This window comes from Carassius carassius, chromosome 39 (genome assembly GCF_963082965.1).
Source record: "Carassius carassius chromosome 39, fCarCar2.1, whole genome shotgun sequence".
NCBI classification, from domain to species: domain Eukaryota; kingdom Metazoa; phylum Chordata; class Actinopteri; order Cypriniformes; family Cyprinidae; genus Carassius; species Carassius carassius.
The window spans coordinates 1164678-1186865 of record NC_081793.1 but is presented as its reverse complement, the minus strand read 5'-3'; the positions used below and the strand labels follow the sequence as shown (position 1 = coordinate 1186865).

General features: G+C 34.6%; 2 protein-coding genes across 4 annotated transcripts in view; one reads left to right on the top strand and one right to left on the bottom strand.

The window, feature by feature from the left end:
- The window catches only part of LOC132121161 (zinc transporter ZIP11-like), a 105439-nt gene extending 90084 nt beyond the window's left edge, over positions 1-15355 (bottom strand). For 2 of the 3 annotated variants that reach the window (XM_059530345.1, XM_059530343.1), the window contains exons 1-4: positions 15279-15355; positions 14582-14792; positions 12206-12244; positions 3631-3789 (exon numbers count right to left, since the gene is read on the bottom strand). In XM_059530345.1, the coding sequence (XP_059386328.1) occupies positions 3631-3789; positions 12206-12244; positions 14582-14689 (306 nt within the window). In that variant the 5' untranslated portion in view covers positions 14690-14792; positions 15279-15355. The remainder of the gene's footprint in view (positions 1-3630; positions 3790-12205; positions 12245-14581; positions 14793-15278) is intronic. The other variant, XM_059530344.1, reaches the window with a different exon arrangement.
- Positions 15356-18442: 3087 nt separating this feature from the next.
- Positions 18443-19592, top strand: LOC132120903 (somatostatin receptor type 2). The gene has a single exon (XM_059530125.1). The coding sequence runs from the start codon at positions 18458-18460 to the stop codon at positions 19490-19492; it is 1035 nt and encodes a 344-aa protein (XP_059386108.1). The 5' UTR covers positions 18443-18457; the 3' UTR covers positions 19493-19592.
- Positions 19593-22188: the final 2596 nt, after the last annotated feature.

Below are 22188 nucleotides of genomic sequence, written 5' to 3'. Positions count from 1 at the left end.
CATTTGCATTATTATGGGACCCGTGGGGCAGACAAGAGAAAATAGCCTTTGAGACGCTAATGAGGAAAGATAAGGGCAGGTCAACACACAGGGTAATGAGATATAGCATATGTCGTCCCTTCAGCTGATATCATTCAAACTTCACCTCTGACTGCTGTTAGGATTACATCAACACTGAGAGAGAGAGAGAGAGAGAGAGAGAGAGAGAGAGAGAGAACAACAAGAAAAACAGAAGGAAGGCAAGAAGAAGACAAGGAAAGTAAAGAAGTTGTTAGAAGGAGGAAAGATGATGTGAAAAAGCAAGCAAGAGGAGAAGATTACAGCCTACTATTGCAGACCTTCAAATAGTTCAGTTTTGTTTTGAATGGCAAATAGGTTATATTTATTTTTGTTTCTTGATTAAGGTAATTTAGAAAAATATTTGGAGTTTTTTATTTTTATTTTTATTTTTTTATTTTTTTTTAGTGACGACCAAGCAGTCAACAAAAAGTTTAGTTTAAAGAATTTGAAGTTTAACACAAGTTTGATCAATTTAGCCTTCTCAAGTCAACACTTGCCTTGCCTACAATAAAATCCATAGATATACTGTAAACTTCAAGTCTACTTTTATTTGTGTACACTCACATTATCAACCAAAATGCTGTGCTTTTGTAAAATAAAGAAATCAAACAAGATGCGCAAGACTGTGGCGTGCGTCACAAGAATGAACTGAAACTCATCGTATAGTATACTTGATCATAGACATGAGAACTATATAGGTGCATTTCCTTCTGGAGATGCAGCAGAAATGTTAAGTCAGCATTGCCAACTTAATCTTTGCAGCCGACACAGAGTCAGAAAACAGTAGTTTATTTATAAATAATGAAAATATCTCCATGCCATTTTCCCCCGACACATTCATGGTCTTTTATTCTTTTGCTGGTGCTTTGAGGCAAGCTTTATGCATGCGCTTGAGTGCATAGTAGGCTAGCTAGCCTATATATTAAAAGGCTAATTATGGTTTAGTATATATTTAAGTAATTTAATTGAGATACACATGCAATCAGTCGAATAATGGCTTAAATGAACGACTAGAAAATAAGTCAGGCCCCATCGACAATGACAATGGAATAAAGGAGCTGAAAAATTAACAGGAAAGAAGGAAAGAAGTGAAAAGTGAAGAAGAAGGGAGGAAATGGAGAAGAAGAAGAAGAAGAAGAGGAATGAAGGAAGAATCAGGAGGAGAACATGAAAAGGAAGAGAAGAGAGTGAAGAAGTAAAGAAAGAAGAAGAGGAAGAAGAAAGTCAATCCAGAAAGGAAAGAAAGGAAAATGAAGTCTAATCAACAATGTGTGACATTGGACAGACATACGATGATCTGAAGTTGACACGCAGTGCTGATCTCAGAACCAAACCATTCACATATCCCAAGTGTCACTTCATCCACTGTGTATGGGCAACTAGTCCGGGTAACAAAGAGGCAGGACGTGTCTGTGTGTAAGAAAGATTTCCTGCAGCAGCTTGGTCTGTAGTCACTGGCAGGTGTTCAGTCACCCGACCTGAGGACGAGGAGCAGCAAACAATAGAGAATGTGGGAAGCGGTGGAGGATGAACGGCGTGTGATCCGTGTCTCTGGAGCGGAGCCATGGTAATGACTTTGCTGGGGGTTTGCTGGCTTGGCATCTCACGCTCTTTCGCTCTATCTGTTTGCCAACACTGCCAGTAAAAGTGACTACACCAGCTGTCCAAACACGAGTGGGGGGGTGAGTTTTTGTCCTGAGAGCGTGCACATGTATTTCAAACAGATTACAATGTCACTACATTCAACCAGCATTGTGAATAAGAGCACAGCTCACCCTGAAACGAAAATTATGTCAGGATTTCAAGCTTCAGATATGATGAAAAAAAGCTCCATTCAATTATCCAGATGACTTGAGATTACTAAATGTATTTGTCTAGTTAACCACTTCAGCTGTTATTTTGATTTTTTTTGAGAATTAGACATATGCAATATTGGACCCACCGGTGGGTCCCCAGAGTTGATGTGGCTAAAATTTAATATTCCATCACTATGTATGCATGCATTTATTTATCATATTTATATAAATAAACATAATAATATATGTTACATTATAGCATGTAATAAATATGCATGTGTTTTATTTTTGGGGTGAGCTATCACTTTAAGGGCTTTGGCCACCAGACAAAATTGCTACTATTAGTTATTCACACATGCTTGATGAAAAATAAATGAGAAAACGTTAGCTAGCTCTCATCCTCATGTCTCACACAACAGCAGGGACTAATAGGTTCACAGATACATGAATAATGGAATAATAAACGCTGATGTGAGAGAAACAAGCTGTTAACCTGTGAGCTTCAGCTCATGACATCTACACATTAATAGAGCAAGCTGGTTCTGCTTTATCAACTGCATTCGAGGCTAATGTAAAATGAACAATATCTTGCTTTTTGCATGTCAGAATCAATATCCAGCAGCACCATGAGGGACATGAGAGCGACAGAGAGCGCGTGTGATGGCATGAGAGAGATTCACACAAAGAAAGACATTGGTGAGCCTGTGCAAAACTGAAGAGGAGAGAGACGAAATAGATGGAAATAAGGAAAAAGATGAAAGCGACAAAACCTGAATGAAACGGATGGAGAAAGAGTGAAATGTTCTCATTCATATGGCTGTATCTTACTAATATTCAATCATCTGTTCTCTGTGTGAATCTGTGTTAAAGTGTAATTTATTTCTGTGATGCTCCGCTGTATTTTCAGCATCATTCCTCCAGTCTTCAGTGTCACATGATCTTCAGAAATCATGAAAATATGATGATTTGCTGCTCAAGAAACATTTCTGATTATCATCAATGTTGAAAACGGTTAATATTTTTGTGGAAACTGCGAGACATTTTATTTTTCAGTAGTCACGGATGAATAGAAAATTCAAAAGAACAGCGTTTATTTGAAATAGAAATATTTTGTGACATTAGAAATGTCTGTACTTAATACATCCTTCATGAATAAAAGCATTACTTATTTTTCTTTCCCTTTAAATCTTACTCAACCCAAACTTTTGACTGGAGGTGCATCACGTTTCCGAAAAAAAAAAAAAAAAAAAACATGAAGCACCAAGATCATGTGACACTGAAGACTGAAGTAATGATGCTAAAAATTCAGTTTTGAGCACGGAAATAAATTACAGTTTAACAGAGATTCACCTAGAAAACAGTTATTTAAAATTTTAATAATATTTCACAATTTTACTGTTTTTACTGTATTTTTGATCAAATAAATGTACCTTTGGTGAGCAGAAGAGACTTCTTTCAAAAACACAAAAAGAAATTCATTCCAAAATAAAGGAAAAAGCTCAAATAAAATGTAGTAATATTTACTTATATATATATATATATATATGTACATATATATTTTACACACACAAACACACACACACTATATTTACTTGGATACCTATATTAAACGAAACCACTTTAACTCATGCAAAGGGATTTCTGTGAACACTTCTGATTGATGACATGAATTATTAAACGGATGTTTAGAATGGATTGGCAGATTTGCAGAAACTTTGTAATACTACTTAAAGACTCGTTTCTAATGCATATGGTAAATGATTTGACAACTCACCAGGATGGGCATCATCAGGTCGGCAATATAAACGAACAGAGCCCCGAGTGCAAAACCCACAGCGACAGGCACGAAGGCAAAGTCGCCATATTTCCCAGAATCCTCTGCCATCTCGATAGCAGGAGCCAGAAGGGACCAATAGGATGCCGCCAGCATGACCTGAGGACAGAAGAGGAGCAGACTCTCACACGCTGCTGATGCATACTCCAGCACGACTCACAAGAAGCAAGCAGACACATACGAGATTGAAGCCATGTTTCTGAACAAGGAAGCTGATCAGCATGATAGGAAAAGCTGGAGCTCACGAGTCAGATCTTTCCTGAGTCTCAACAAAAATCATAAATGGATTTGCATTAATGGTATGTTTTGCAAACATCGCAGTTCTGAAAATCTCTGTCTTCCATCTCAGGATTATTAAAAACTGTAGAAACCCTTATGTATGTGTATGTATATGTATATGTGTATACACACACACACGCACACACATCAGTAACATTTTTAATGCATTTTAAAGTCTCTTATCAATGCTGCACGTATTTGACCAAAAATACAGGGGGAAAAAAACAATAATATTGTAAAATATTATTATAATCTACAATATGCTGGGTTGTATATATTATTATTATTATTATTATTATTCAAAATAAGAAATATTGCTCTAATTTTTTCTGTAGATAAGAAAAATGCTGTATTTAAAAAAAACATTTAAGTACAACAGTAAAATTTGAAATAATGATTAAATTAGAAATTAAATTAAAATAGAAACAATTGTGCAGTTTAGTAATTTCTAAGTGTTTCATTTTATTTTATTTTTTCAGTATACATTTAGATAGTAATAAAATTGATAATAGTCTATTCTGTTGTAAAGGACAGAGAATAGATTAAAAAAAAGGCTTATGAAAATCAGCCCAGAAACAGCGTTTGCGCAGGCTACCTGTCTCTTAGGGCCTGTGCTGCACTTTATGATTATTGTTATTATTATTATCATGTCTTGTTGAAATCCTCAATTTCCTGCTGCTCCATTTGACATCCGTTTTGTTCCCTTTGAGGCCAAAGCTGTTATTCAGAGCAGGTTAATGCAGAACATCTTCAATAATGACAGTCTATTCTCTGGCACCATTTGAGCGCAGTGGGAATAATGAAGACATCTCCACTGCACATTTCAGGTCAATTAAACGCTCAGCTTCTCTAAAAGGTGTGTTATTTATTTTCATTTGGGAAGGGGGTAATTATTAGATTTTCTTGTGCAACTCTTTCCACCAGATGAAGCGGTTTGAGTGAGCAGAAGACAGCATCTAGAGAAACGAACCCGCTCCGTTAATAATACTGCAGCTAATTACTGACTCGGAGGCTGAGACTCACAATCAGGTAGAAAGAAATAAAGAAAATCATAATAATATAGGTTGTCTACTGTATATGATAAAACTAAAACATAAAAATAAATTACCTAAAATGTAAAAAAAAAACACCACTTCAAACCTACTAATAAAACTTAAACGTAAATCAAACTTAAATAGTCGTATAAAAAAATAAAAACTAATAAAAACTAATAAAAATGACAAAATCTAAACAATTTTATTTGAATAAAATACTAAAATTAAAATTGAAAATGATATAAAGGATAGTTAAAAATAGGTATAAATGAAAAATCCTAGTAAATAATAATGTTTTTATTATAATAAATATATCTTTGTATTTCCTGATATTGAATGTTTTTTATGACTAACACATGATTAGTTTTTCTGATAGATATATATATATATAGTTTTTATGATAAAACTATTTCAACTTAAAAACTTAAATTCAGTTGCTGCTTTAACTTAAATTACATTAAACCAACAAAAAAAAAAAAAAAATCAAGGAAATTCTGAAATAATGTAATGTTTATGAAAAAAAAAAGTTGAAATTGCTCAAATTATTTTGATGAGCTAAAGTAACGTAAAACATTATTTGCCCTGATTTATTGATCATATTTCCTCCAGTGAAGACTAAAGTCAGTATGAATATGAAATGGTACATGAATTAATAGATGTGGACGAATGTAGTTGAATCCCAGCTCATCTCTGTCTAAACAAAGCGTCTAATGATGTGTGTTTTTGGTCACGTCTCATCTAAAACACAAACAGTTTTTCACTCTGAAGTGTTTTTATGACTGTTGTACTCCAGTCCAATTATAAGACCAGCTAAAGCCTAATTACTCTTCTGCAGCTGAAGGAACATTTCATCCTTCGTCAAAACCTCTTTTCTATGAAACAGAATGGAGCAAAATGCAATAATTATGCTACCTTCAGGTGAGGACACTGTGTGTGAGAGAGAGTGTGTGTGTGTGTGTCAGAGAGAGTGTGTGTGTGTGTGTGTGTGTGTGTGTGTGTGTGTGTGTGTGTGTGTGTGTGTGTGTGTCAGAGAGTGTGTGTGTGTGTGTGTGTGTGTGTGTGTGTGTCAGAGAGTGTGTGTGTGTGTGTGTGTGTGTGTCAGAGAGTGTGTGTGTGTGTGTGTGTGTGTGTCAGAGAGTGTGTGTGTGTGTGTGTGTGTGTGTGTCAGAGAGTGTGTGTGTGTGTGTGTGTGTGTGTGTGTGTCAGAGAGTGTGTGTGTGTGTGTGTGTGTGTGTGTGTGTGTGTGTGTGAGAGAGAGAGAGTGTGTGTGTGTGTGTGTGAGTGTGTATGTGAGAGAGAGAGAGTGTGTGTGTGTGTGTGTGTGTGTGTGTGTGTGTGTGTGTGTGTGTGTGCGCGCATTGGTCTGAGGTTCTAATATTTTCAGCATGAATAACCAAGCACTTTTTATCTGAAAGTGAGATTTTAAGGACATAAAAACTATTTTTGTAATATGTTGTTTTGATGTTCTTTTTCTAGAAATAAATGTGTAGGTTTCATAAATTTGGACTGTTTTTGATGAAATTCCATTCATTCCAATTAGAAATGTAACACAAATATATATTCAAGTAATATTTATTGTCAATACTGAATTGAGAATATATATATATATATATATATTATTGTAATTTGACATTTCAAACTTTAATTTTGATTTTAAAGGGACACATGGAGTAATAACTTGGTAATAAGTCTGATTAGATAAAATATGGTTTTAGTTGAAAAGTATTTAAGTTATGAAAATATAAGTTATAAAACAATTCCAAATAGTCCCTGAATGCAAAAACAATCTATTTATTTTAAATGTGATATGAGGGATAAATACTATAAGATGCCTGGTTCATAATAATATGGATCAAAAACCGCAGTGATACAGGCTATGAAATAAGAAACTAAAATAAAACTGATCCAGACAAGACCGTACAAATGTTTGCTGAAGGTGCTGCGAGTGATTTCAAGCATTCAGTTCTTACACACACACACACACACACACCCTCGGTGTAAAGCAACCCTTCAGAGACACGTCAGCAAACCTGAACATGCACAGTGATTGACAGGCAGAGAGCCTTTACTACTAGCTGTGTGATAAACTGAACATATACAAAAAAATACATTCAATAAATAAAAATAAACGTATGTATTTACAAACAAAATACATAAATAATTTGAATAAAGAAATACGTTTTAATAAAGATGTTTTATTAAAAGGTTAGTTCACCCAAATAGCAAAATTATGTCATTAATAACTCACCCTCATGTCGTTCCAAACCCGTGAGACCTCCGTTTATCTTCTGAACCCAGTTTAAGATATTTTAGATTTAGTCCGAGAGCTCTCAGTCCCTCCATTGAAGCTGTGTGTACGGTCTACTGTCCATGTCCAGAAAGGGAAGAAAAACATCATCAAAGTAGTCCATGTGACATCAGAGGGTCAGTTAGAATATTTTGAAGCATCGAAAATACATTTTGGTCCAAAATAGCAAAAACCACGACTTTATTCAGCATTGTCTTCTCTTCCGTGTCTGTTGTGAGAAAGTTCAAAACAAAGCAGTTTGTGATATCCGGTTCACGAACGAATCATTCGATGTAACCGGATCTTTTTGAAACAGTTCACCAAATCGAACTGAATCATTTTAAACGGTTCGCGTCTCCAATACGCATTAATCCATAAATGACTTAAGCTGTTAACTTTTTTAATGTGGCTGACACTCCCTCTGAGTTAAAACAAACCAATATCCCGGAGTAATTCATTTACTCAAACAGTGCACTGACTGAACTGCTGTGAAGAGAGAGATGAACACCGAGCCGAGCCAGATAACGACTCGTACACGAGTCAAGAACCGTTTCTGTCAGATGCGTCCGATTCGAGAACCGAGGAGATGATGATACTGCGCATGTGTGATTCAGCGTGAAGCAAACTGACACACAGAGCGTCTGAACCGAACTGATTCTTTTGGTGATTGATTCTGAACTGATTCTGTGCTAATGTTATGAGCCCAGGTAAACCGAAGGCTTGCAATCATCGCCAACGACGCCATTACGTCGAGCGCAAAAGAACCGGTGAACTGTTTTCTTCAACCGGTTTATTGAATCGAACTGTCAGAAAGAACTACTGGTGATCCGAAAACCGATGCAACCGGTTCTTGACTCGTGTACGAGTCATTTTCTGGCTCGGCTCGGTGTTCATCTCTCTCTTCACAGCATTTCAGTCAGTGCACTGTTTGAGTAAATGAATTACTCCGGGATATTGGTTTGTTTGAACTCAGAGGGAGTGTCAGACACATTAAACAAGTTAACAGCTTAAGTCATTTGTGGATTAATGCGTATTGGAGATGCGAACTGTTTCAAATGATTCAGTTCGATTTGGTGAACTGGTTCAAAAAGATCCGGTTACATCGAGTGATTCGTTCACGAACCGGATATCACAAACTGCTTTGTTTTGAACGCGCTCACAACAGACACGGAAGAGAAGACAATGCTGAATAAAGTCGTAGTTTTTGCTATTTTTGGACCAAAATGTATTTTCGATGCTTCAAAATATTCTAACTGAGCCTCTGATGTCACATGGACTACTTTGATGATGTTTTTCTTACCTTTCTGGACATGGACAGTAGACCGTACACACAGATTATTATTATTACATAAATAAATAAATAAATAAATAAATAAATAAATAAAATGTGTTTAAAAATAAATGTATCAAATTACTGAATTTATTTATTTAATAAAGAACTGTATTAAATAAATAAATACATACTGAATAAAAATAGATAAATACATAGCACATATGATTATTACATAAATAAATAAATAAAACAAATGTGTAAAAATAAATGTATGAAATTAGTGAATTTATTTAATTAATAAATAAAAACTTTATTTAATAAAGAGCTGTATTAAATACATACCGAATAAAAATAAATAAATAAATACATTTCACAAAAGAAAAGTCATGTGTGTTTGGAATAACCTAATGACAAAACGTTCATGTTTTTAAGAAAGAAAATGAGTTATAATTCCTACCTTGCACCCCAATCAAGTGATAATTAACATTTCTATCCAAATATAGAGGTCAAATTTGAGTTGATGAAAAATGTACAGTGTAACAGCTTATTTAATACCAAGCCAACATGCTCAATTCCCTCCAACACAACAAACCAAGTGATCCTATGAATGTGCATGTATTAAAATACAGATTCAAATATGAGTTTCACAAAGTGACTAAAATGTTGCATCACCACAAAACCTCCAAACACGCCGGACACAACAGTCTGAAGAGCAACAAACTCAAGATTTATTGCTCTCGCTCAATATTTATATATATATATGTATGTGTATGTGTGTGTGCGTCAATTTTTCATAATTGAGATTTATAGATCATCTGAGAGCTGAATAAATCATCTCTCCATTGATGTGTGGTTTGTTCGGAGGACAATATTTCTCTGAGATACAACTATTAGAAAATCTGGAATCTGAGGGAGCAAAACAATCTAAATCTTGAGAAAATCAGCCTTTTTCCAAGTTTTTGAAACGAATTCTGGCAATGCATATTACTAATAAAAAATTGTGTGCTATTAGTACAAATATATCCCAACTTAAGACTAGGACAAGGTTTTGTGCTCCGAAATCACACACACACACACACACATATATAGACATTAACTTTAAAGTTAAAAATAATAATGATTAAATCAATAACTAATTCCTAAAAATCATTAACCACTGTTTTTAATCAAAGAATCAGTTCATGTAATTTCATGAATCACAAAATGAATCATGGTTAATTAAAATATCGATACTCTCAGTTTCTGTTTGAAAACAAGCAGCTGTGTCATAATTGCAGCACAGACAACCAGAACAACTTGCTTTTCCTTCAAGCAATGATTGTAATTAAAATCATCTGCCAGTTTGGCACCAAACACACTAATCTAAAATTCAATAAATAATTTAGAAAACACCAGAGAAAACTTTAAAAAGTCGTGTCTCTTGTCAGTGATGTGGAACAGAAGTAGATTCAAGCTCAAGCTTGGACTGCTTTACATCCCGATTCTTAATTACTTTTTATCACTCCTCACTTTCTATTTAACAAAACACACACACACACACACACTGAATACAACTTCCAGTGATTACAGCCATTAATCTCCAGTGGAACACAAAGAGCAGAGCGAAAAATGGTTGCCCTAAACACATTTATTCATGCTGACGACTATTGTTGAAGCATCACCCTCCTAGAGGTATAATTGAGCACACAAATCAGACGAACAGCCCTTCAGCATCTCCTGAACTCTCTATCAGTCTGTCCAGATGCCCAGGATCTTCTCAGGAGTATTTGCTCTTGGCCGTGTCCTGATGCCAGATGCTGTGCTGTTCCAGGAACACAACTGCTCGAGGCAAAGCAAGACCACCAAACTAAAGCTGGATCCGTTGGACAACAGCAGACTCCAGAAGAGGAGGAACACTAACTAATAAACCCAGGAGCCTGCAGTGCTGTAACTGTGTTTGTGTGTGTGTGTGTGTGTGTGTGTGTGTGTGTGTGTGTGTGTGTGTGTGTGTGAGTGAGTGCGTGCATGCGTGCGTGCGAGCGAGCGAGCGTGTGTGTTTGTGTGAGTGTGTGTGTGTGTGTGTGTGTGTTATTTCACTATTACTGAGGTAGTTTATAAATATTTGTTGTTTTGTTTTTCATATATACTGTATATAAATAAACTTTATATGTTTATATACTTTTTTTATTATTATTTTATTTTCAGTTTTATTGTTATTATTATTATTATTATTGGTAAACAAATATAAACTAAATAAGTCAAGTCAGAAATTAAATGAAATAAATCTAACCCTAACTGAAATAAATTAAGCTAAGTTTTATAATATATATATACATACTTTTTTTTTTCATTTTATTTCAGTAAACATTTATTTTATTTCAACAATTTTTTTATGGTTTTAGTTAAACATAATAACCCTATTTTATTTGTTATTTATTTAATATAAATTTTATATAGAGATAGAATATTACATAAAAATAATTACACACACACATATATATATATATATATATATATATATATATATATATATATATATATATATATATATATAATATTATAATATATTTTATAATATTTTTTATATAGTTTATTAATTTATATAAACAAATCACTGTATACTAATATTATATAATATATATATATATATATATATGCAAAGTGATTCTACAGTATTTAAAAAGGTAGCAGGTTTAACTTTTTACACGTCAATGTTTTATGACAATTATTTAAAAAAAAAGCAAAAGCCTTCTTTCCAAAAACAGTCCTCATATTAATAATGCATACTCTATCTACTAAAAGTATGTAATAAAGTACTAAAAGTATTGCAAAATATGAAGGCAAGACACTGATTAGTACTTTACAAACAAAGTTGAACCAATGAAACTGAGTCATTTAACCTTTGCATACAGACTACAGTGAGTTATTACTTTAATCACAACATGGCAAACGATGAAGCATCTGCAAAGAACAAACACCAGCATATCTTTATAAAATAACCAGAAAAGTAGGAGCAGTTTGTTTCTAATTAGCAACAAAAAATATATAATTTCTTATCCACTTTCATAGATCAATATATTCTTTAAAAGACAAATTGTCATCAAGAGCAGAGCAATAAAACTACGCTAGACTGCACTGAAGCCAAAGATTGAGTATCATTATACATGTGCTCATTATGTGCGATTGGTAATGACTCAAACGTCTACAACATGGGGGCAGAAGAAAAAAAAACATTTATACCATTTATTAGTTTGCTGGATTTTCGATTCCAATCTACAAAGCATGCATATTTAATGTCATGGAAATTATATTTTTCCATCTTCAATGCAAGACCATTTTTCACGATCCTTCACAAAAGGTGAACTGTTGTTTCTGAACATTTGATAAGAATTCAGCAGACCTGATGCTGCATTCAAATATTGCAGATAATTTAAACGTTTATCTGAAAACGTTTAAATTATCTGCAATATTTGATATATTGCTGACAGTTTTCCCTAACAACAAAGCACATTTCATGCTCCTGCTTGCCCTCAACAAATTAATTTCATTGTGTAAAGAAAAAAGAAGATGTGATGCAAACACACGGCAAAAGGGGAAAAAACGATGGACACATAAAGCAAAGAAGTAATTGTAAAAAAAAATTAGGGGTTGAGGATTTCTTACCCCTGCGGCAAATCCCAGACTGCCATCCAAGATCCGCTTCTGTAAAATCATAAAAATAAAAGTAAAATTTTAGGTACCAAAAAAACAGAGAAAGAGAGTGAGAGAGAAATCATCAGCTGTGGTCGCTAAATTACAAAAATTTTAGGTTTTACAGATTGAAGTTAAATTTACAGTAAAAATGTTACACTTCATTATAGGGCTGCACGATGTGTCGTTTAAGCATCGATATCGCGATGTACGAATCCACGATAGTCACATCGCAGGACGTGCAATGTAGGTTGTGTAGTTGATCCGTTATTCATTAACTGTACGAACCAGCTACTCCCCGGCCCTTGACGAATGTGATTCGCAGATTAACTGCACAGTTTAACCATCATAGAGTGAAAGTTTATCATTTGCATTTAACAGGGCAGAGAGAGAGAGAGAGAGAGAGAGATATAATGTAGTGCTGGCAAATAATGAATTGCTATTAATCGCATCCAAAATAAAAGTTTTTGTTTACATAATATATATGTGTAGTGTGTATATTTATTACATGCATGTATATATTAAAGAAAAATATGGTACGTTTATATATATTAAATAGATTTATAGGATATAATTTATGTGAATATAACATATACATGTAAATATTTTCAAAATATATGCTGTATGAGTTTGTCTTTATGCGTACACACACTTATATTATGTAAACAAAACCTTTTTTTGTGCATGCGATTAATCATTTGACAGCACTAATATAATGTTAATATACCAACCAAGCGCCCTAGTGAAATACAAAACATGCAACATTAAAATGATGCAATAAACATTAAGATGTTACTTAAAACCCTAAAATACATAACTGATAACAAAAAAAGAAAGAAAAACAAGAAAAGGCATAGTTATTGCAAAAAGAATATTCTGGGAATGTTAATTTGCAGATTTTTACTGTAGATAAGATAACTTCCCCTTTTTCACTTCCAAAAACTGTACATTTAACAGTATTTTATTATAAAATTATATGTATTATACTATATAATAGTATAAAATTATATGAAATGTCTTGTTAGATCATATTTTACTGTATATAGTAAATTAACTTACTGTTAACCAATTAAACAGATTTTAAAATAACAGTAAAACACTCTTCAATCAATCTTCATATTTTAGTTTTGTTCACCTTTATTCCCTTATTTTTTATTTATTTGTATGTGTGTGTGTGTGTGTGTGTGTGTGTGTGTGTTCATCATTGACCACTAATAAATTACCTTAATTATTATTATGTTGTGTCAAACTCATGTATATATATTTAAGAAAAATGTTAAATTTATACATTAAATATATTTATATATGATATAATTTGTGAATATAAATTTATACATGTAAATCCATATGAATATTTTTAAAATACATGATGAATGAGTGTGTCTTTATATATACTGTATATAATGAATATACACAGGACACACACTTATATTATGTAAACAAAAACTTTTTTTTTGCATGCGATTTAATCGCAATTAATCGTTTGACAGCACTGTTATAATGTTAATGTAACATGTTTGGTTTTACAGATTGAACTTAAATTTACAGTAAAAATCATACATTTCATCAACTATTATAATGTTAATAAACCTACTAAGTGACCTAGTGAAATACAAAACATACAATAAACATTTAAATGCTGCATAAAACCCTAAAGTACATAACAGATGCATAAAAAACAGAAAAGGAAACAGAAATTTCATGTTAATTTACAGATTTTTACTGTAAATTATAAGATGGCTTGCCCTTTTTCAGTTCCAAAAACTGTACATTTAACATTATTTTACTATAAAATTATATGAAATGTCCTGTTAGATCACATGTTTACTGTATATAGTAAATGAACTTACTGTTAACCAATTAACAGATTTTTAATACTTAGGAGTTTACTGTAAAAATTACAATTAAACACTCAGATCTCCACAATCTTTCATTCACCTTGAGTTTTAGAAAAATGTAAATTAGAATTCATCATTTACTCTCTCTAATGTTGTGCCAAACCCATTTTACGTGCATAAATATGCTTTAAAATTTCTTCATTATAGGGAAAATTCACCCAAAAATAATAAATCATCATCATTTAATCACTCTCAGGTTTCAAACCTGTTTACAATGAACACAAAAGAAGATAATTTGAAGAATGCATGTAACAAAACCGTTTCTGACACCCATTGACTTTCATAGTATGAAAAAAGAAAAACACTATGGAGGTCAATGGCTACCATCAACTATTCCTTTAACTTACATGGCTACACAAGATAGCATTCTTCGTAACATCTTCTTCGATGTCGAGCATATGGTGACAGATTTTCACTTTAACTCTAGATTCAAACCCTGTCTCCGTCTCACCTGTCCGCTGGAGAAGACGAAGACGAGAGCGGCTCCAGCTGCGGTGAGGCCCCAGGTGAACAGGGTCCCCAGCAGGGCCTGAAGCACAGGACTGACGCCTGCAATCATGACGCCGGCTCAAATGAGACACAAAGACGGAGGATGCAGTTTATTCCTCCCACAGACGGGTGTGTTAACCGAATCCTGTTTATCCAGGATATCTGCAAACACTCTGTAGATTAAAACAAGCCATTAGGTTTATTTACAAGTAGAGTTAATGGCAAGCTCAGCAGATATAGTTTTTAAGTACTGCCCCTTTAAACCATGATGTTTAGAATGAATGGCAATTAACTGATACAGTTTATAATTATTGTTTAATCTCATGTTACAGTGTATCTACTGTCACGTGAGTGCAACAGCTGTCAGTATTCATGTTATCAAATAAACATATTAACTAACACTGATTTTCTTCATCTGAATGTTAAAACAATCTCTCAAGTGAAACAATCTGTCAAGTGATATAATAATTTAAATGCGGCGCTTTTTAAAACCACACTGACTACTGTAAAGTTTATCAGCTCTTGCATTTAAATATTTCAGTATTTTAAAAACACACAGCCGCAAAAAAAATAGTCGATAACAGTTTTGTGGCTTCTGGGCTTGTTTTCATTCGTTTTACTGCCGTGGAATACACTGGTTACTATTGAATAGTACTTACTGTGTAGAGCACCGACAGAACAGCTTCACTTCCTGCTTCCCTGTGTACACGTGTCTGTGTTACAGCCGAAGTCCCGCCTCCCTCGAGCTCCTATTGGTTCATTCACACGCGACGGAGATTTAAAGTGAACGCGTCGTCTACTTTCCAAAAACAGGTCAACGCATTAAGTTTACAAATGACATAAGATCTTAAAAGTTTTACATCTGAAAACTGTTGTGAACTTGTGAATCAGAGAAAAAAAAACTGACTTTTTTATGTCTTTTTCTCTTTTTATTTTTTGGAAGCTTATATTATGAGAAAATGGTGCATTTTTTGGAAAACACAATATTAATAAATCAACCAATCAATGCACTAAATGCACTTTTTAATTCATTATTATTAGCAGCATTCTGTGCCTCTGACTGAATAATTCTGGAAACATTGCATGTGATACTTTCACTCATGCTTTATATTCAAGTGGCCCGAGTTTGAACCCCTTTTAAATCATATTCCAATCCAATGAATGAATTATGAAATGTAATCCTTTTTATATTGCAGTATTTATCTAATCAACCTTCTCCTATCTCTAGCCCTTTATCTTTTCATTTTTTTGCATGCATGTCCATTAGCTCCTTTGTATTTGCTTATCAGTTATAACTCTCCATTTATCTTTAATCTCTTTTCTCATTTATTTCATCTAATTTCTTGTTTGATAACGGCAGCAGTATGGTGAGCAGATTTGTGTTTCTTTCATGACAATGTGATTCACAAACCTGATCTTCTCATGTTTTTTCATCTTTAAGAACAGAATGGATAGATCAGACAAGTTTTGAAACAGGATTTGATGTTTTTTTAAATAACAGGGAACCACAAATTAAAATATTAAAATGACTTCCATCACACATAACATAATTAAACATTATTATTTTATTATTTTTGTGTTTAATGCATGAAATACTTTGAATAGATTATACTGGATTTCTCATCAGGTTACAGGACTGTCAACAACAAATGTGTTAAAATGCAACATAACAAATAAAGCATCGCTGAATTTTATGTTCATTTGAGATGTGTAATTGAGTTTAGGATGAATGATAATATAAGATAAAAGGAGAGTCATTTCAGTAGTGCTTGAAAAACAGAAATAATAGAACTAACATATAAAAAAAAAAAAAAAAAAAAAAAACATGCACCAAAAACATGGAACACAAAGAAAAAAAATGCACTGATGAGACCAGGAACGTGTTTCTGGAGCAAAGGTTTCCGAACATTTTAAATCCTATCTTAGCTCTTCTTTCCCAAGCAGTTACAATTCTTAGAAACTACAACAACAACAACATGTTTCCTTGTTAAGAGCTACTAAAAACTCCAGCCCAGAACAGTGAAACCAAATGCTGGCCATGTAGATTTATTAGAGAGCACTGGATACCTGTCTTCAAGTCACTTGAGGCCTTTTAAGACCTCTAAATAAGCTCAGCCTTCAAAGCATTTCCAAGTTTACAGTAAAACTCCAATGGAAAGTTCCAAATTCTAGGAATGATTTCATGGAATTGGGAGTAGAGTGATCTCCAAAACACTCTGCATATTGAATAACGACAAATCTACAACAAAAACTGTGTTTTTTCACTGAGGTGTGTTTAACCATCACCTCCCTCAATTGCTGTAATCCTGGGAAGTTCACTGTGAGAACTGCGGCATTCCAACAATGCGTGTCCAAGGAGAAACAGGCTTAGGTGATCGCTCATTGCCCTTTTATCTGCAACCGTTTCCACCCGCTGTGATAAATGATTCACTGATCAACAAACAAAGACAATCAGAGAGAAATATAAACACTGAAGGGGGGAACGCAGAACACTCAAACAAGCAGAGGGAGACAGGCCAGACTCATCACTCATCCTTTGGGGACGTATTTGGAAAGTGGGTGGCCCAGAGGAGAAGTTGGGGGTTGATCGGCTCAGATTGACCCCCCACTGAACTGCGAGGAAAGGGAGGAAACAGAGGGGTGGAGAGAAGGAGGAAAATGTGTGTAAGAGAGTGTGAAAGAAAAGAGCCTGGATGGACCTTCTGACAAGGGTGTTCAGTTATGAAAACAAAAGTATTGTAACAGATGGCACCCTGGAAACCTCTTAACAGTGGATTGGAACGAGCCGGCGCAGCTTATCAGGTCAACGGATGACTTTAGACACACACACACACACACACACACACTCTGGATGCTGCAGGGGGTATATAAGATCTCACTAGGAGGGTCAAACACCCACTTGATTTCTGCTTTGGAGTCTAGATCTTTCAACAAATAGTTTTTTTTGGGTGAAGCTTGTTTTTCCTCCAAGCTTATGCTGAAATTTCTTCAAAGACCAACCGGTGACGTTCTTGAGATGGGAAAATAAACCAGCTTCGAGGACAAGGTGGATGCAAACCTGCGGAGATCAAGAACAAATTTAGGCAAGATCTGATACTCTTGATCTTTTCCTACATGGATTATTAACTACAAATGTTTCTGACCAGAAAGACAAGTCGAGTTACAATACGAAACTTCTGCAAGGACTACCAACTATTTTCTTCCAGAAATCTTGGTAATTTCTAATAAGTTTGAATCTCTGCAAAGACTGCAAACCATTGTTTTCCTGAACTTTTCGCGAGTTCTAATACGTTTGAACTTCTACAACAACTACAAACTATTTTGGACATTCTTGGCATGCTGTAATGCATTTGAACTTCTTCTGCAAGGACTACAAATCATTGTTTTACAGAAATTTCAGCAATTTATAATACTTTTCAACTTCTCCTGCAACGACTACCAACCATTTTTGACATTTTGGCGATTTCTAATAAGTTTGAACTTCTGCTAGGACTGCAAACCATTGTTTTAAAGAAATTTCAGCGAGTTCTAATGCATTTGAACTTCTCCTGCGATGTCTACCAACCATTTTTGACATTTTGGCGATTTCTAATAAGTTTGAACTTCTCCTGCAGGGACTACAAACCCATTTTTGACATTTTAAGCGAGCTCTAATGCATTCAAACTTCTTTTCTGAGGAGTACAACCCATTTTTAACCAGAAGTTGGGGCAAAATCGAATACATATGAACTAATTCTACAAGAACTACAAACTATTTTAGAAATTTCATCTAGATCTAATTCACTTGAACTTCTCTGAAGACTACAAATAGTTTTTTTTTGGTTTTTTTTTACCATAAATGGAAACCGCGAAACCTTTGGGAATGTTTAACGACAATGTTTCGATTCTAGATCTGGACAGCGCCGCAATAAACAACATCTACATTCGAGAGGACTCCGATGTTTTCAGCGTCACCGTGGCCGTCTTGTACCTGGCCGTGTGCATCGTGGGATTGGCCGGGAACTCGCTGGTCATCGTCACCATTCTGAAACTGGACAAAATGTCTTCGGCGACCACCGTCTACATTTTCAACTTGGCTTTGGCGGACGGCCTCTTCATGGTGGGACTCCCGTTCATCGCCATCCAAAACTTCCAGGACCAGTGGATCTTCGGAGAAGCCGTTTGTAAGCTGGTTATGGTTCTGGATGGCATTAATCAGTTCACAAGCGTGTTCTGCTTAACGGTGATGAGTGTTGATCGTTATATGGCTCTTGTAGACCCGGTGCGCTTCGCTCGTTGGCGGACGCCTCGACGTGCGAAAATCATCGCCACATTAATGTGGTTCATCTCTCTGTTTCCAGTGCTTCCAATGGCTATACAGTTTTCCGCCAGCTATGGTTTGTGCACCGTTGACCCTCATATTGCATCTGACTCCTGGTGGTTGGCCTTTCTTAGCTACACATTCGTACTGGGCTTCGCCTTGCCATTCACCGTAATGATCGTGTTTTACACTGCACTTCTAGTGACTCTGAGAAACGCCAGACAGCAAACGTCTTCACTGGAAAGTCACAGGTTTGAGACACAGGTTACTAAGATGGTAGTGGCGGTTGTTTTGGTGTTTGGCATCTGCTGGATGCCGTTCTACGTCTTCAACTTTTGCTCTCTGCACCGAACAGACCTGGTGCTCGATTTCACGCGTGGCTTTGAGTTTGTGGTGCTGCTGTCGTACTCGTGGAGCTGCGCCAATCCAATACTGTACGCATGTCTGTCAGAAACCTTTCGAAGGCATTTCCACGCCCTCCTCTGCCCTCACAAGAGCTCACAGACTCACTTTGACAGAGACACCGAGGGGTTTGTCTTGCATGACACCAATGCACAAAGCATGCAAGCTTAGTACGTCTCTGTTTATATCTAAATATTTAGAAGGGTTCGTGTTTGTGCAATGCATCCCACACTGTAAACAATCAATCTTTGCTTGCCACATTTTTCTAGTACACTTCAAATTATGAGTCTCTGAGATTGCTTTTGCTTCTGTGCAATAGAGAAAAAGACATGAGCAGACTGAGTCATCATCATCAGTGGTGGGTGGAAGTCAATAACTCACCTTATGGTGCAGAAACGCTCTTTTAGCACAAAGCAAAGTTGCTTGCTTTCCATGCAGAAGAAGGGAAGGTGTTGTGAGGATGATTATGCCATTTCTGCTCTCCTGTACAATTGCTGAGCATGGACTTCGTGATGATGTCATGGTTGTCATGGCATCCAGCTTGGACCAAATATTTGAGGACTTTTGTGTGACTGTTGCCGAATGACACGTGAAAAAAGAATGTGTCTGTGAATCTGTTTGAAAACAGTTGATAAATTAGATGGTAATGGACAACACTGGTTATTAATTATATATATACACAATATTTACACAGGGTAATGTATACATATATATATATATATATATCATTATCATTATTATTATTATTTTGGTTCGACATAATGCAAAACCAAGAAACCAGAAGTAACTATGCTTTGTAATATATTCTGAACTTATAATTAGAAATGAAAATTTACCCTTGTTTTCAGCTTATCACATTATTTGGCAATTTTTATGTTTTATGCCAATATTTTACTTTATTGCATGTATGGAACGCTTGCATATAATCATCCAAAAAATATAGATGTTTACTTTCCACAGATGTAAACTATCATTGCTCATAAGCATTAAAATTCAGTGCTAACAAGTGTGTTTAATTCTCTTTGTTCAAGTAAGTAGACTTAATTATTTAAACATTTATGAAACACTGAGCACATGTTGATGTTGAAGTAGATGAAATGTTCAAAGAAACAAAAATGCATCCAAAATTAGCCGTTTCTGCTTAAAAATGTATAAATGTACAACCACTTGCTGAGAAAACCATGAAGTTGGTAACTAAGAAATGAACTGAGAAAAGAGTGCACAGAACTTCTTTGTCTCACATCTGGCCCACATTTGAAATGTTATAAACGTGTTGTTTTTGTTGCAGTTTTATAGGCAGCCAAGGTGCAATACAAGCCTATAACATACCTTTCCTGACTCAGTATTCATGACCAAAGGGAAACCTGGTAGCATGAAACTTCTCTCATCAGAATAAGGGTACAAACACACACGTATACATGTATATGCATGCACTTTTCCTTAAAGTGATCATTGTTGCCAGTCATCCTGTTAAAAATAAATAAATAAACATGCATAAATGTATGAGACAGGACTTGGTGGGAGAATGCATGCTTAGATTAGAATACTTAAAATACTTCATTCCCATGCACAAATGTAGAAGAAGAGTATCCCATGGCTCCATGATGAATATGTTTTCCTGGCGATTGTCATAAAATGATACCTCTGACATGAAACAGATGCAAGATCGTTAAATTTAGAACAAATTTAGAAGGTTAGAAAAGGCTCCCATACACATTAAGTACCGAAACAGTTTTAAAAGACATCTCTCAGGAGTTTATGGGATCACGTCCCTCATTACTCTCACCAGAAGGCAGCATGTATATTGTGTCATAAGCAACTATGAATAGAAAGCATCAAACAAAACATAACTTTACATATAACAAATAGAAAAAAAAGAAATAGTCCTTCCTCTGATATTGGCCAAAACGTTTTGTTTTAACACAGTTAACAGTTCAACATACTCTAGTTAACAACAAAACCGTCCACTAGTTCAGCTGTCACTTCTCTGATGGCCCAGGATTTTTAAAGAGATTTAATTTCTTGTTCCCAGCCTTATCCTTTTAAACTCCTACATGTTTGATTATAATCATGTACTATCAGTAGTTATCAATGTGCCTACACTGACAAAGGGTTTTAATTGGGCCCTTGGGCTTCACATGTCCAATGTAGACCTATAATGTATTTCGGTAATAAAATTAATAGGTTAGTCTTCTGAGGCACTTATTCGAGACAATGTGGTAACATTGATTTAATAAAATGCCCCATTTTGCATTCATCTTTTGTTTTTAACCTTATAAAACGCTGCACTGCTTTCAAATTGTTTTTTCTACTCTTTCTAGTCTAGTTTATTCATTTTTTTTGGAGAATTTTGTCACTTTTAACATTTCCGTCATGCTGTATTTCCAAAACATCTCAAAGGATGTGTTCAGTAACCTTTAAAAAAAAAAATCTAGTATTTTATGCATACTAAATATAAACTACTAATAGTTTCTTTATATGTAAATAACTCAACAAAATGTAATTAAAATATGAGTTTTTATGAAAAAGTATGGATTTTTATGGTCTTGTCACAAAGTGTGGTAAATATACAATGATTTTATTGATATTTTAGATGGTCGCATTTCAGATTCACACTTCAGTTTTTGTCTGGGATAAGCTTAAAACAATCAATATTACATGAATGGAATTTAAAAAAAATTAAACAAAACATTAATTATGCATGCATTTTGTCAGCGTTTCATAACAAGCTACCCATGTTTCTAAATTATTTTCTAAACATGTACCCATGTTTAGAAAATAAAAGGCTCATTATTTCCACCAAGTATATACATATATATATGTAGAATTTTTTTTTTTTTTTTTTTTAAGTTGCATCTGTTTATTGT

What these genes read in the sequence shown, in the direction of transcription:
- LOC132120903 (XM_059530125.1), top strand. Translation starts at nt 18,458, where the DNA reads ATGGAAACCGCGAAACCTTTGGGAATGTTTAACGACAATGTTTCGATT.